At 48.2% G+C, this 14,950-nt stretch overlaps 1 protein-coding gene across 1 annotated transcript; it reads left to right on the top strand.

The window, feature by feature from the left end:
• The first annotated feature begins 1,952 nt into the window (after window positions 1-1,952).
• ABT1 (activator of basal transcription 1) lies at window positions 1,953-13,794 on the top strand. Its single transcript, XM_068255082.1, has 4 exons — window positions 1,953-2,066; window positions 3,602-3,955; window positions 10,044-10,219; window positions 13,296-13,794. Exons 1-4 carry the CDS (start codon window positions 2,036-2,038, stop codon window positions 13,659-13,661), a joined length of 927 nt encoding a protein of 308 aa, XP_068111183.1. The 5' UTR covers window positions 1,953-2,035; the 3' UTR covers window positions 13,662-13,794.
• The last annotated feature ends 1,156 nt before the right edge of the window (window positions 13,795-14,950 follow it).

Here is a 14,950-nt window from a genome sequence, read left to right as displayed (position 1 = left end):
CTCAGAGGCCACTGGAGGGCGCTGTCACACAGGTGTTAGGTGTATAGTATATGCATTATCCTCAGAGGCCGCTGGAGGGCGCTGTCACACAGGTGTTAGGTGTATAGTATGTGCATTATCCTCAGAGGCCACTGGAGGGCGCTGTCACACAGGTGTTCGGCGTATAGTATGTGCATTATCCTCAGAGGCCACTGGAGGGCGCTGTCACACAGGTGTTAGGTGTATATTATGTACATTATCCTCAGAGGCCGCTGGAGGGCGCTGTCACACAGGTGTTAGGTGTATAGTATGTGCATTATCCTCAGAGGCCACTGGAGGGCGCTGTCACACAGGTGTTAGGTGTACAGTATATGCATTATCCTCAGAGGCCACTGGAGGGCGCTGTCACACAGGTATTAGGAGTGTAGTGTATGCATTATCCTCAGAGGCCACTGGAGAACGCTGTCACACAGGCTATCCACAGAGGCAACTGGAGGGCGCTGTCACACAGGTGTTAGGTGTACAGTATATGCATTATCCTCAGAGGACACAGGAGGGCGCTGTCACACAGGTGTTAGGTGTACAGTATATGCATTATCCTCAGAGGCCACTGGAGGACGCTGTCACACAGGTGTTAGGTGTATAGTATGTGCATTATCCTCAGAGGGCACTGGAGGGCGCTGTCACACAGGTGTTAGGTGTACAGTATATGCATTATCCTCAGAGGCCACTGGTGGGCGCTGTCACACAGGTGTTAGGTGTACAGTATATGCATTATCCTCAGAGGCCACTGGAGGGCGCTGTCACACAGGTGTTAGGTGTACAGTATGTGCATTATCCGCAGAGGCCACTGGAGGGCGCTGTCACACAGGTGTTAGGTGTACAGTATGTGCATTATCCGCAGAGGCCACTGGAGGGCGCTGTCACACAGGTGTTAGCTGTATAGTATGTGCATTATCCTCAGAGGCCGCTGGAGGGCGCTGTCACACAGGTGTTAGGTGTACAGTATATGCAATATCCGCAGAGGGCACAGGAGGGCGCTGTCACACAGATGTTAGGTGTACAGTATATGCAATATCCGCAGAGGGCACAGGAGGGCGCTGTCACACAGGTGTTAGGTGTATAGTATATGCATTATCCTCAGAGGCCACTGGAGGGTGCTATCACACAGGTGTTAGGTGTACAATATATGCATTATCCTCAGAGGCCACTGGAGGGCGCTGTCACACAGGTGTTAGGTGTATAGTATATGCATTATCCTCAGAGGCCGCTGGAGGGCGCTGTCACACAGGTGTTAGGTGTATAGTATGTGCATTATCCTCAGAGGCCACTGGAGGGCGCTGTCACACAGGTGTTAGGTGTATAATATGTGCATTATCCTCAGAGGCCACTGGAGGGCGCTGTCACACAGGTGTTAGGTGTACAGTATATGCATTATCCTCAGAGGCCACGGGAGGGCGCTGTCACACAGGTGTTAGGTGTACAGTATATGCATTATCCTCAGAGGCCACGGGAGGGCGCTGTCACACAGGTGTTAGGTGTATAATATGTGCATTATCCTCAGAGGCCACTGGAGGGCGCTGTCACACAGGTGTTAGGTGTACAGTATATGCATTATCCTCAGAGGCCACTGGAGGGCGCTGTCACACAGGTGTTAGGTGTACAGTATATGCATTATCCTCAGAGGCCACGGGAGGGCGCTGTCACACAGGTGTTAGGTGTACAGTATATGCATTATCCTCAGAGGCCACTGGAGGGCGCTGTCACCCAGGTTTATATTAAAAATAGATATAGAATATTTCCCTTCCCTTATTAATAGTTCTTTCCTAACCCTGCAGATCTCCGGCGGTCGCCGCCACTCACCTCTTCTGTACAATTTGCTCTCCAGTCTGCACAGTGCAGGGGACGCTCTCCACACAGGTTCCCTACACTAATATGGCCGCGCTTGTGCTTCCGGTCCTGGAAACAGGAAGTGACGTCGCAACTCGCTCTATGCACACGTGCAGCCGAGTGTCTTCTTCCTGCAGAGATGATGCTGAGCCGATTTTACAACTGAATGAGTCCTATAGAGTCTCCTCACCTCCCAGGTCAGTATCCCGCCTGCCCTGTAACTCACCTCACTGGTGCTTCCGCTTCCGGCCATCACCCATGGCAACCCCTCTCCTCATACACAGGCCATCACCCATGGCAACCTCTCTCCTCATACACAGGCCATCACCCATGGCAACTACTCCCCTCATACACAGGCCATCTCCCACAGCAACTTCTTGCCTCATACACAGGCCTCTCCTCTGTTATACAGGGTTACACACCATTTATATTGTGCTTTTCTCCTCGTGGACTCAAAACGCCAGAGTTCTAGCCACTAGGGTGCACTCTCAGTAGGCAGTAGCAGCATTAGGGAGTCTTGCCCGGGGACTGCTTACTGAACAGGGAGCGCCAAGCCTGGTCTCCTGCGTCAGAGGCAGAGACCTTAATCAGTACACTGTCTAGCCACTGCTTCAGATCTTGATGGTGTTTGATATGAAAAGGGCTTGATTTCCTCCAGCCTGGAACAGATTGTAGATCAACACTAATGGTCCATTCACACTTGAGCGGGAATCGCGCGATTCCTGCTCAAGGCAAACCGCTAGCACATGTAACGCTATGGCAGTGTTCTCACTGCCGCGTTTGCCGTTAGCGGTAACCGCAAACGGGTTGCATGCAGCGGTTTGCTGGCGATTAGCATGCCTAGCACTGCTAATCGCGATCGCTCCCAAAACCAGGGCTGTGGAGTCGGGCCAATTTTGGGCACCCGGAGTCGGAGTCGTTGATTTCATAAACTGAGGAGTCGGATGATTTTTTTTGCAGGGCTGTGGAGTCGGTACTAAAATCTTCCGACTCCGACTCCTCAGTTTCTGAAACCACGACTCCAACTCCGGGTGCCCAAAATTGCTCAGACTCCGACTCCTTGACTCCGACTCCTTAGTCTAATACTTAACAGGGCTGTGGATTTTGTACAAAAATCATGCGACTCCGACTCCTCAGTTTCCAAAACCACGACTCCGACTCCGGGTGCCCAAAATTACTCCGAGACTCCGACTCCACAGCCCTGGATTTTTGTACAAAATCCACAGCCCTGTTGAGTATTAGGCTAAGGAGTCGGAGCCATTTTGGGCACCCAGAGTCGGAGTTGTAGTCGGAGTCGTGGTTTCATAAACTGAGGAGTCTGAGTCGGAGTTGGAAGATTTTTGTCCTGACTCCACAGCCCTGCCCAAAACGCTGCAGTGTCCAGTGATTTTTTTTTTCCGCGTTAATCACAGAAAAAAAATCACTCCCGCAAAACGCCAGCGGTAATAGCCGGCGTTTTGAGGATTTAGGCATGAACGGTCCCTTAAAGCTATCTGTGAGAGCATTTGGCAGGGCTTCCATCCTATGAAGATTAGGGAAAGCATAGAGGGGGTGCATGGCAGAGGGTGTTTGAGACCGTTACTTTGGCCAATATCTTTTAAATAATATCAATTGTTTAGGGAAATTATGTAATATAATACTGCTGAGCATAAAATTGTCACACATGTTAATTATAGTTAATCATGGCTGTAAATACGGAATATTGCATTTTTACTTTGATGTTGTCCCGCAGAGCTCAGCATGGCAGACAGCGAAGAAGAGGTGATTGTCCGTAAAGAGGAGGAGTCTAAGAATGAAGAAGAGGATTATGGGAGTGAAGCAGAAGAGGACCCCCTGGGTGAGGCTGGAGGAGAGGACCCCCTGGGTGAGGCTGGAGAAGAGGACCCCCTGGGTGAGGCTGGAGGGGACAGTGTAGAAGGGGAAGAGATGCCGGAAGAAGCTGGGAATCAGAACTCTGATGGCAGTAAGAAGGTCCCCCCTGGTATCATATATTTGGGTCACATTCCTCCCCGCCTTAGGCCTCGCCACATCCGAAACATGCTGAGCGTCCATGGAGAGGTCGGACGTATCTTCCTGCAAGCAGAAGGTAAAGGGAATGGCATAATAGTCACCATTGTTAAAGTGTTATTGTATGCTGAATAGTGTGTGCTTGTGTTGCTGATTTTACACTAGGACTAAACTGTATGTAAATGAGTGCTGTGCAGCATACGATATGTGGTGGTCACATGATTATGCCTACAGGAAGGTGCTGCCTCAGGAGCATGCTGGGAGGGTCATCAAGTGGTAGCCAATAGAGATGGTGGTGAACTGCTCGCTGGCGACACATCTATGGGCAGCCTGGCCCTGTCCTACATTCAGATCGCTGTCTCTGAGTAGTACACATGTCCTAGCCTGGCGGTGCACGTCCTTGATTGAGCGCCTGCGGCCGGGCGCGCTTCGTGATGTCATGCGCAAAGCATGCCCGGCCAAAGGCGCACAATCAAGACGCACACCACCGGGCCAGCCCAGGGCATGTGTACTACTGCGGGACATTGCGACCCGGAAGTAGTACAGGGCCAGGCTGCCCATAGCTATTCGCGGCGAGCAGATCGCCTATGCAGGCGATCTGCTCACATACATCACTAAGAGCCAATTCCCTACAGACAGGACCAACCACCTCCCAGAACAAAGGCTTTTTAATTTTGTTTGTTTTTTTTAAACACACTGTTCGCTTTTATTATTGTTTTGTTATTATTACAATTAATATAGCAGTAATAATATTAGTACAATACAATCTTGCTATAGTAAACCTCTGGCTATAGTAATGTCAGTCCCAGGTCCCTGGCCTGAAGTCTGTATAAATATACACTGTACAGTATAACAAATCCTGATATAGTCAACTGCTTGGCCAGGTTCCTTAAAGTTTACCTTAAAGAGAACCTGAGGTGGGTTCTAAAAATGTTATCAGCACACAGAGGCTGGGTCTGCCTATACTGCCCAGCCTCTGTTGCTATACCGATGCCCCCCCCCCCCCCCCGCGCTCTGCTATGCCCCCATAAATCATCAGCCGAGCTGTCGACACACTGCGTATTGCAGCCGTCTGTTTACTTCTGTAAGTGTCAGTCTCGCCACTCCCCTGCCTCCTCTATAGCTCCGATCCCCACCCGCGTCCCTTCCCTCCAATCAGCGGGGATTTAAGGGACAGAAGTAAACAGCCGGCTGCGGCACGCAGTGTGTCAACAGCTCGGCTGATGATTTATGGGGGCATAGCAGAGCGCAGGGGAGGTGGGGGGGGGGGGGTTGGTATAGCAACAGAGGCTGGGCAGTATAGGCAGACCCAGCCTCTGTGTGCTGATAACATTGTTAGAACCCACCTCGGGTTCTCTTTAAAGCGGAACTAACTATGACAAGTAACTTGTCTATATACAGTGGTGTGAAAAACTATTTGCCCCCTTCCTGATTTCTTATTCTTTTGCATGTTTGTCACACTTAAATGTTTCTGCTCATCAAAAACCGTTAACTATTAGTCAAAGATAACATAATTGAACACAAAATGCAGTTTTAAATGATGGTTTTTATTATTTACCGTATATACTCGCATACAAGCCGAATTTTTGACCCCCAAAAAGGGGGTCAAAAGTTGGGGGGTCGGCTTGTATGCGAGTCTTCCCTGGTGGTATAGTGGTGAGTGGTGGGTGGTGGGTGTTCCGCGCCCCGCTCCCCCCCCCGGCCGCCGCTGCTATTACCTGCAGGCAGCGGCCGCTTCCTAATCCGCGTTCCTCTTCTTAAACTTTTCAGCGTGTATCACAGCAGCGCGCCCGGCGCTGCTGCTGTGACGATGCAGAGTGCAGGAAAGAGCGGTTCCCTTGGTAACGGCGATACAGATCGCCGTTATAGGGAGCCGCGCTCTTTCCTGCACTCTGCATCGTCACAGCAGCAGCGCTGGGCGCGCTGCTGTGATACACGCTGAAAAGTTTAAGAAGAGGAACGCGGATTAGGAAGCGGCCGCTGCCTGCAGGTAATAGCAGCGGCGGGGAGGGGGGCGGGGGGGGGAGAGCCGGGAGTACTACCTACCTATGCTGGGCACTATACTGGCTAAACTGGGCACTATACTGGCTAAACTGGGCACTATATTGGCTAAACTGGGCACTATATTGGCTAAACTGGGCACTATACTAGCTAAACTGGGGCACTATACTGGCTAAACTGGGCACTATACTAGCTAAACTGGGCACTATACTAGCTAAACGGGGCACTATACTGGCTAAACGGGGCACTATACTAGCTAAACTGGGCACTATACTGGCTAAACTGGGCACTATACTGGCTAAACTGGGCACTATACTGGCTAAACTGGGCACTATACTGGCTAAACTGGGCACTATACTGGCTAAACTGGGCACTATACTAACTAAACTGGGCACTATACTGGCTAAACTGGGCACTTTACTAGCCATACTGGGGCACTATACTAGCTAAACTGGGCACTATACTAGCTAAACTGAGGCACTACCTACCCATACTGGGCGCTATACTGGGCACTATACTGGCTATACTGGGCACTTTACTAGCTATACTGGGCACTATACTAGCTATACTGGACACTACCTACCTATACTGGGCACTATACTAGCTATACTGGGACACACTGGGGGCTGCACCAATCCAGCATTTCCTACCCCCGGCTTATATGGGGGTCAATCATTTTTCCCAGTTTTTTCAGGGAAAAGTTGGGGGGTCGGCTTATATGCGGGTCGGCTTATATGCGAGTATATACGGTAGTGAGAAAAAAAAGTCAAAACCTACAAGGCCCTGTGTGAAAAAGAAATTGCCCCCTGAACCTAATAACTGGTTGGGCCACCCTTAGCAGCAACAACTGCAATCAAGCGTTTGCGATAACTTGCAACGAGTCTTTTACAGCACTCGGGAGGAATTTTGGCCCACTCATCTTTGCAGAATTGTTGTAATTCAGCTTTATTTGAGGGTTTTCTAGCATGAACCACCTTTTTAAGGTCATGCCACAACATCTCAATAGGATTCAGGTCAGGACTTTGACTAGGCCACTCCAAAGTCTTCATTTTGTTTTTCTTCCGCCATTCAGAGGTGGATTTGCTGGTGTGTTTTGGGTCATTGTCCTGCTGCAGCACCCAAGATCGCTTCAGTTTGAGTTGACAAACAGATGGCCGGACATTCTCTTTCAGGATTTTTTGGTAGACAGTAGAATTCATGGTTCCATCTATCACAGCAAGCCTTCCAGGTCCTGAAGCAGCAAAACAACCCCAGGCCATCACACTACCACCACCATATTTTACTGTTGGTATGATGTTCTTTTGCTGAAATGATGTGTTACTTCTACGCCAGATGTAACGGCACACGCACCTTCCAAAAAGTTCAACTTTTGACTCGTCGGTCCACAAGGTATTTTCTCAAAAGTCTTGGCAATCATTGAGATGTTTTTTTAGCAAAATTGAGACGAGCCTTAATGTTCTTTTTGCTTAAAAGTGGTTTGCGCCTTGGATATCTGCCATGCAGGCTGTTTTTGCCCAGTCTCTTTCTTATGGTGGAGTCGTGAACACTGACCTTAATTGAGGCAAGTGAGGCCTGCAGTTCTTTAGATGTTGTCCTGGGGTCTTTTGTGGCCTCTCGGATGAGTTTTCTCCGCGCTCTTGGGGTAATTTTGGTCGGCCGGCCACTCCTGGGAAGGTTCATCACTGTTCCATGTTTTTGCCATTTGTGGATAATGGCTCTCACTGTGGTTCGCTGGAGTCCCAAAGCTTTAGAAATGGCTTTATAACCTTTACCAGACTGATAGATTTCAATTACAGTACTTATGTTCTCATTTGTTCCTGAATTTCTTTGGATCTTGGCATGATGTCTAGCTTTTGAGGTGCTTTTGGTCTACTTCTCTGTGTCAGATAGCTCCTATTTAAGGTATTTCTTGATTGAAACAGGTGTGGCAGTAATCAGGCCTGGGGGTGACTACAGAAATTGATCTCAGGTGTGATAAACCACAGTTAAGTAAATCTTTTAACAAGGGGGGCAATCACTTTTTCACACAGTGCCATGTAGATTTTGAGTTTTTTTTTCTCACTAAATAATAAACAACACCATTTAAAACTGCATTTTGTGTTCAATGATGTTATCTTTGACTGATAGTTAACGGTTTTGATGAGCCGAAACATTTAAGAGTGACAAACATGCAAAAGAATAAGAAATCAGGAAGGGGGCAAATAGTTTTTCAAACCACTGTATCTTATCTAAAGTTTAGATAGTTTAAACAGCAAATCTAGCTGCAAACAGCTTCAACAGTTTATGATTATTTATTCCTGTGATACAATGAAGGCAGCCATGCTCTGTTCGTCACATTACACACAGGCAAGCTGATCAGTATCTCCCACTCCTCCCCTCTGCCTCTGAAATCTCTGGCTAGTAACCTCCCATAAGCCCTTGCTACTAAGGCTACTAAGTGCCAAGTCACTGGATAAGCTGTGGGTATGGCTTGTTTAGTTTATAGGGGATTAGAGTATTAAAACAAAAAAGTATTTGGCTTGAGGAATGCCCTATAAACTATATGAAAGGAACACAATTATGCAATGAGTAAAAGTTTATCTCGGATCCACTTTAAAGGACAACTGAGGTGACATGATGAGATAGACATGTGTATGTACAGTGCCTAGCACACAAATAACTAGGCTGTGTTCCTTTTTTTCTTCCTCTGCCTGAAAGAGTTAAACATCAGGTATGTAAGTGACATTTTCTGTCCGGGTCGAGACTGGGTCAGACTATAGCATAACCCTCCCTGATAAGTAATTACAGCCATAAAACACTTTCCTGTCAGCAAATTGCTTCTGAGAGCAGGAAAGAGATAAAAAGGCTCAATAATTCATAGATTTGAGCTTTGGCATACTTCAATGCACGTGCCATTGAGCAGACAATGAAACAGTAAAAACTTTAAAACTAAATTTAAACATAATGTAAAACTGGGATATTTTAAAAAGTCATTTTTAGGAGAAGGAGGATAGATACAATTGTTTTTCTCATTAGTTTATTTTCACCTCAGATGTCCTTCAAGGGGATTTTACTGTATTGCTATTTATATTGTTATTATGTCTGTGGCACAGTGTCACAGGTTTTTAACAGTGTCCCAAAAAGATCTGTGTTGAGAATTAATAATTTTATTCCCACACACGATCGAGATGAGGGTTCCGGACGGCATGTTCCGCAACTTTAATCCTTGATTCCGGATATTGCCTCTGTATCCGCTCCCTGTAATACCCGCACACTCAGCGCTCACACCGGAAGGGAGAGAACCATGCTGAGTGCTGATCAGCCTCCACTGCCCTGCACAGTGCTGTCATTATGAGGCTGTGAGTTTAGCTACAGGAGAGGAGAGCAGAATGATGGATCATCAGTACACTGCAGGGTGTGTGCCCAGGCTATGCTGCTCAGCTGCAGAGGGTGGAAGGAGAAGGGCTTCATGCGGTTTACCCCTAGGAAGTCTAGTCCGGTGATTGCCGGATCAGGTCGCGCCTTCATTTTCAGCAAGATAATAATAATGTCCATGCCCCTGGGCTCATGACGCTGGAGACTGGGTACTCTGCTGGTCACTCAGAGGAGGGCCGGGGAAGGAGCACAAATGGGCTGGATAGAGGCGGAGAAGAGGCACGGAGAGGGGCGTTCCGAACATTAGAAGGATGCCCCTTCCCTCCTTAACCCATTAGAAGCTTCAATAGAGTTATCTCATTTGAGATGAGCACACTGCTTTAGATCGCAGCTGGCAGAACTCGTGCTGTAAATTCTTGAAATGCTTTGATCTCTCTCTGTACTAGCAGAAAATATAGAAACTGAAAGCAGAAGTCCTCTTTTATTGTCTTACACTGCCCCCTAGTGACAAGTGGCCATAAATACACATTACATCAGTACTAATTAGAAGCAGGGAAATGTAACAAATAAAATGCAGAGGAGGGGGGTTGGATAACAGTAGAGAGGCTGCAGAGGCATGTCATTGGGCAAGGAACGTGCCTCTGTGCCCTGTTTGTAATCTGCCTCAGGTACACCTTAGGCTCTGATATTTAGGATAGTAAAGCCGTCAGATGATATATACTTAGATCTGAGCCAGGCGTTTCCAAGGTTTTTTTTTTTTTATCACCATTATTTCTTCCTTGCTTGATTCTCTCTTCTCACCCTCCTGTCAGATCGCTCCATCCGCAAGAAGAAGAAAAAAGCGGGCAGCAACGCCCGTGACTACACCGAGGGCTGGGTGGAGTTCCGGGACAAGAGGGTGGCGAAGCTGGTGGCCGGCAGTCTGAACAACACGCCCATGGGGACGCGGAAGAAGAACCGCTTCCACGACGACCTGTGGAATATGAAGGTGAGGCGCTAGACTTCTATCAGCTTCCTGCTCATTTACTTGTTTTCTATTCCCTGTTTCGGCACAGAACGCCGGTAGGTGTGATGCCCATACCCAGGTGAAGTGTGGGACGCAGACCACGCATGAATCTGAGGTGCCATTCACTCACCCCTGCTGTACTGCACATGGCAGAACGGGAGACCTTATTGTTTCTCTGTTTGGCAGCTTCCCATGTTCCGTCTGCTTGCATTAGGATAGTTCTGCTGCGCATTACTGAAGCCCAACTAAACTAAAAGCTTGACGAGGTGAATTCTGGTGGCAATCTGGCTAAGTGAATCTGTGGTGGACCAAATAATTGTTTCCTGGTCCAGTAGTGGTTGTCACTACAGTACAGCTTGCCTCCTGTCCTCACTGGAGTCAACCGGTACGAAGGTGTAACCAAGTGACACCTAAAAGTAGGAGGAATGTTAGAGACTACATTTCCCAGAGGCCCTGCATGAGAAACCAATGAGTAGTCAGGCAGCAGTCTTTACCCCTTGCACCAGCTGATGCTTTTCTGGTAATCCACGCAAGCCCAGAGTAGAGAGCAGCCGACCCGCCCACTGATCATGGCTTATGGGTCTCTGACTGATTCGTGCCCCACCCACTTTCCACTATAGCCAGGTACAGAGTACCACAGGGGCCAAAATACAGGTTCACTATAACCAGAGTTCTATTATATTTTAGTTTACTAAATGCCTATAATGGTGCTTGGCCAGGACCTGGACATTTCATTTACTATACTTAAAGAGAGACTGAAGCGAGAATAAATCTCGCTTCAGACCTCATAGATAGCAGGGGCATGTGTGCCCCTGCTAAACCGCCGCTATCCCGCGGCTTAACGGGGGTCCCTTCACCCCCAAATCCCCCTCGATACACCGGGGGAGCGCTTCCTGGTTGGGGCAGGGCTAACCGCCGCAGCCTTGCCCCATGCGCGTCTGTCAGCGCGTATCTCCGCCTCTCCCCCGCCCCTCTCAGTCTTCCTTCACTGAGAGGGGCGGGGGAGAGGCGGCGATGCGCGTCTGATAGACGCGACTGGAGGCAGGGCTGCAGCCGTTAGCCCTGCCTCCAGGAGCGACCAAATGCACGACCAAGTCTTGCGGGGGTGGGTTTGGGGGTGAAGGGACCCCCTTTGTGCGGCGCGATAGCGGCGGTTTAGCAGGGGCACACGTGCCCCTGCTAACTCTGAGGTCTGAAGCGAGATTTATTCTCGCTTCAGAGTCTCTTTAAAGTTCTACTATATCCAAGTTGGCTATAATGAGATTATACTGTAATAAAAAGTAGAAACTAGCGTTGTGATTCCAGACCTGTTGGTGTGTCGTTTTCCCCTCATACCGCAAAGTCCCCATTATCTGGAATTCAGGTCACTGGAAGTCTCAACTAACCGGCATGCCCGAGGCAAGGAACTCGCTTAAATGTTTTTCGTATGCGTTTTCTGCACAGAGAACTCATGTTAATCAATGGGCTGGTTGACACTTCTTAACTGCTTGCCGACCACGTCGCGCCGATGGGCATGGCCGTGGCGGCAGCCGTAGGACCGCTGCGATCTAAGGCAGTGCTGTATTGGGGATAGTCGTGACACAGCTCTCCCCTCCAGAGTCTCCGTGGTAATCCGCTGTGATAGGCTGAAGCCTATGAAAGCTGCTCACAGTGATAGGCTGGGCGGCGGAGGGAGGGCGGGGCCACAGTATAATTTTTTTTAAAAATACACAATTAAAATACATAATAAAAAAAACATAATTAAAAATAAAACAAATATTTATAGAAACAAACATTGGGGGAGCGATCAGACCCCACCAACAGAGAGTTCTGTTGGTGCGGAGAAAAGGGGGGGGGGGGGGGGGGAAATCACTTGTGTGCTGTGTTGTGCGGCCCTGCAGCTTGGTCATAAAGCTGCAGTGTCCTATTTTACAAAATATGGCCTGGTCTTTAGGGGGGTTTAACATTGTGGTTTTCAAGAGGCCAATGTATTTTTCACGCGCAGAAAAAAAAAACCTGACATTTTGCATCATGATTCTTAACACGTTTTGTCAGTTTTCTGTATCAATTACATTAGCTGCTTTGAAAAAAACTTGAGTTTTCCTGCATAGAAACACACTTGGTGTGCAGAAAAAACGCGTACAGAAAATTGAAAGGCAAGTGTGTTGGGGGCTTCCTGTGGGTGCCGGCAGGGGGTAAAATACCTACCGAGGCTCCAGCGATGTCTGGCAATCTCCTATCTCCCCGCAGGCTCCTAGCGGCTTACGGCATCTGTGTACAGAAGCTGGGGTGTCACATGACCAGATCCGGAAGCCGGAGGGGGGGTCACATGACCTGATGCGGGTCAGCTGACACTCCGGCTTCCGTGCACTGGGGAAGCCAGAAAGCTGCTTCGAACCCGCAGGGAGATGGAGGGAGACTGCCAGACATCGCTGGAGGCTCAGTAAGTATTTCCGGGGGGGGGGGGGGGGGGGGGCTTGTGCTATTTCTGCTAGTTACTCAAGCGACTGGCAAGCATGTGTCCGGCTTCAGACGATACCTGCCAGTGTTGGACAGAAATGGGCTTTCAAGTTGAAAAATTATAATGAAGGTTGATTAAAGTGGATCCGAGATGAACTTTTACTCATTGCATAATTGTTCCCTTCCTATTGTTTATATAGCATTCCTCAAGCCAAATACTTTTTTTTTTTTTTTTTTGATTTAAAACTCTCCTTATAAACTAAACAAGCCTCGCCCACAGGTTTTCAGAGAGCGAAGGCATTTTCAGACAGTAGCAAAGGCTCATGGGAGCTCAGTCTGGGCAGGAGGAGGGGGAGATATTACTAGCCAGAGATTTCAGGGGCAGAGGAGGGGGGAATTAGGTTTTTTTGTTCAAGATGCAGATAAGCTTGCCTGTGTGTAATGTTTACAAACAACATGGCTGCTGTCATATCACAGGAAGAAATAATCATATTCTGTTGAAGCTGTTTGGCAGCTAGATTTGCTGTGTAAACTATCTAAACTTTAGAGAAGATATATAGACAAGTTACTTGTTATAGTTATTTCTTGACTGATCTATCATTTTCCTCTTTGGCTGCAGTACTTGCACCGATTTAAGTGGTCCCACCTGAGCGAGAGGCTGGCGATCGAGAGACAGGTACGTAAGCAGAGGATGCGCGCCGAAGTGTCGCAGGCCAAGAGAGAGACCAACTTCTACCTCCAGAACGTGGAGCGCAGCAAGAAGTTCTCCAAGGCGGACCGTAAGCGGGCGGCAGAGCCGGAGAGCAGCGCCATCCCTGACAAGCAGTGGAACTTCACCCAGCGGAAGACGGAGGTGGAGATCCAGGCCTTCAAGGCTGGCAAAGACAAGAAACGCATCCAGAAGCGGCAGGAACAGGCGGACCGCGCGCAGGAGAGATCGCAGACCAACCGCACGCTGCTGCAGAAGATATTCAACACCTCCTGAAAGACAACACTGGGCTAAACTCACTGGAGGTGCAGACTGGCATCGGGAGACTAGGGATCCAATCCCTTCCGCAGTCACAGGAGGAGCTCTGTGCAGTGTCATTATTTTATTATAAAAAGTGGCCTAAACTGTACATCTTCATTTGAATCCTCACTACAGATGATCAGTGCGATGCAGATACTTCTGTCTGCTGTATTAAAGCGGACCTGAACTCAGAACTTCCTCCCTGCTCTAAAAGATACGCATCAACATAACAGAAAAAAAAATTCTTCTTTTTACAGCTGATACAAATCATGAAATTAATCTGCCGTGTGTCTACTTCCTGCTTTCAAGGAAGCAGGCAGAGGGTTAATATCCTCTGTTTACAAATTAGCCGCTCTGCTATAGCCGAGATTCCTGAGCGGACACGGCTGAGAGATGAAATTACAACTTGTGATTAGACAGGCTAAACTCTCTAAATACACACAGGGGGCATTTCTCTTGGTTTACCTTCTGTCCTGTGCAAGAGTTCAGCTCCACTTTAAAGGACAACTGTAGCGAGAAGAATATGGAGGCTACCTTATTTCCTTTTAAACAATACAAGTTGCCTGGCTGCCCTGCTGATCTACTTGGCTGCAGTAGTGTCTGAATCAAACTAGAAACAAGCATGCAGCTAATCTTGTTATGTCAGAAACATCTGATCTGCTGCATGCTTGTTCAGGGGCTGTGGCTAAATGTATTAGAGACAGAGGATCAGCAGGGCTGCCAGGCAACTGGTATTGCTTAAAAGGAAAGAAACATGGCAGCCTCCATATACCTCTTGCTTCAGTTGTCCTTTAAAGAGAATCTGTACTGTAAAATTCTTACAATAAAAAGCATACCATTCTATTCATTATGTTCTCCTGGGCCCCTCTGTGCTGTTTCTGCCACTCCCTGCTGCAATCCTGGCTTGTAATTGCCAGTTTTAGGCAGTGTTTACAAACAAAAGACATAGCATGTAATAGGCTGAGAGGAGCTTGGTGTGTGAGTCATACAGAGTGTGCAGGGGGCCTGGAGAGGGTGTGTATAGCTTCTATCCAATCACAAGCAGCACAGCACATTCCATCTTGACTGCCTCAGCCTGACAGAGGAGAGATTAGATCATATAACAGAGATAATACAGCCACTGTGCAAATAGGAAAGGCTGCAGTAAGCCAGAGCACATTAGAACAGGTATAGGAACTTATAGGATAGAAGAAATAAGGATGAAAATGTTGTTAGTCTCTTTAATGCAGATTGTCCCTCTGAGGGGCTGATGATTGTGGAATCGG

The sequence above is a fragment of the Hyperolius riggenbachi genome, chromosome 10 (assembly GCF_040937935.1).
Source record: "Hyperolius riggenbachi isolate aHypRig1 chromosome 10, aHypRig1.pri, whole genome shotgun sequence".
NCBI classification, from domain to species: Eukaryota; Metazoa; Chordata; class Amphibia; order Anura; family Hyperoliidae; genus Hyperolius; species Hyperolius riggenbachi.
Note: the sequence above shows the minus strand (reverse complement) of the source record. Positions and strands in the feature narration are given on the sequence as shown.

What these genes read in the sequence shown, in the direction of transcription:
- ABT1 (XM_068255082.1), top strand. Translation starts at nt 2,036, where the DNA reads ATGAGTCCTATAGAGTCTCCTCACCTCCCAG. An exon ending in AGAGTCTCCTCACCTCCCAG is followed by an intron (nt 2,067 to 3,601) that starts GTCAGTATCCCG and finishes GTTGTCCCGCAG; the next exon opens with AGCTCAGCATGGCAGACAGC. An exon ending in ACGACCTGTGGAATATGAAG is followed by an intron (nt 10,220 to 13,295) that starts GTGAGGCGCTAG and finishes CTTTGGCTGCAG; the next exon opens with TACTTGCACCGATTTAAGTG.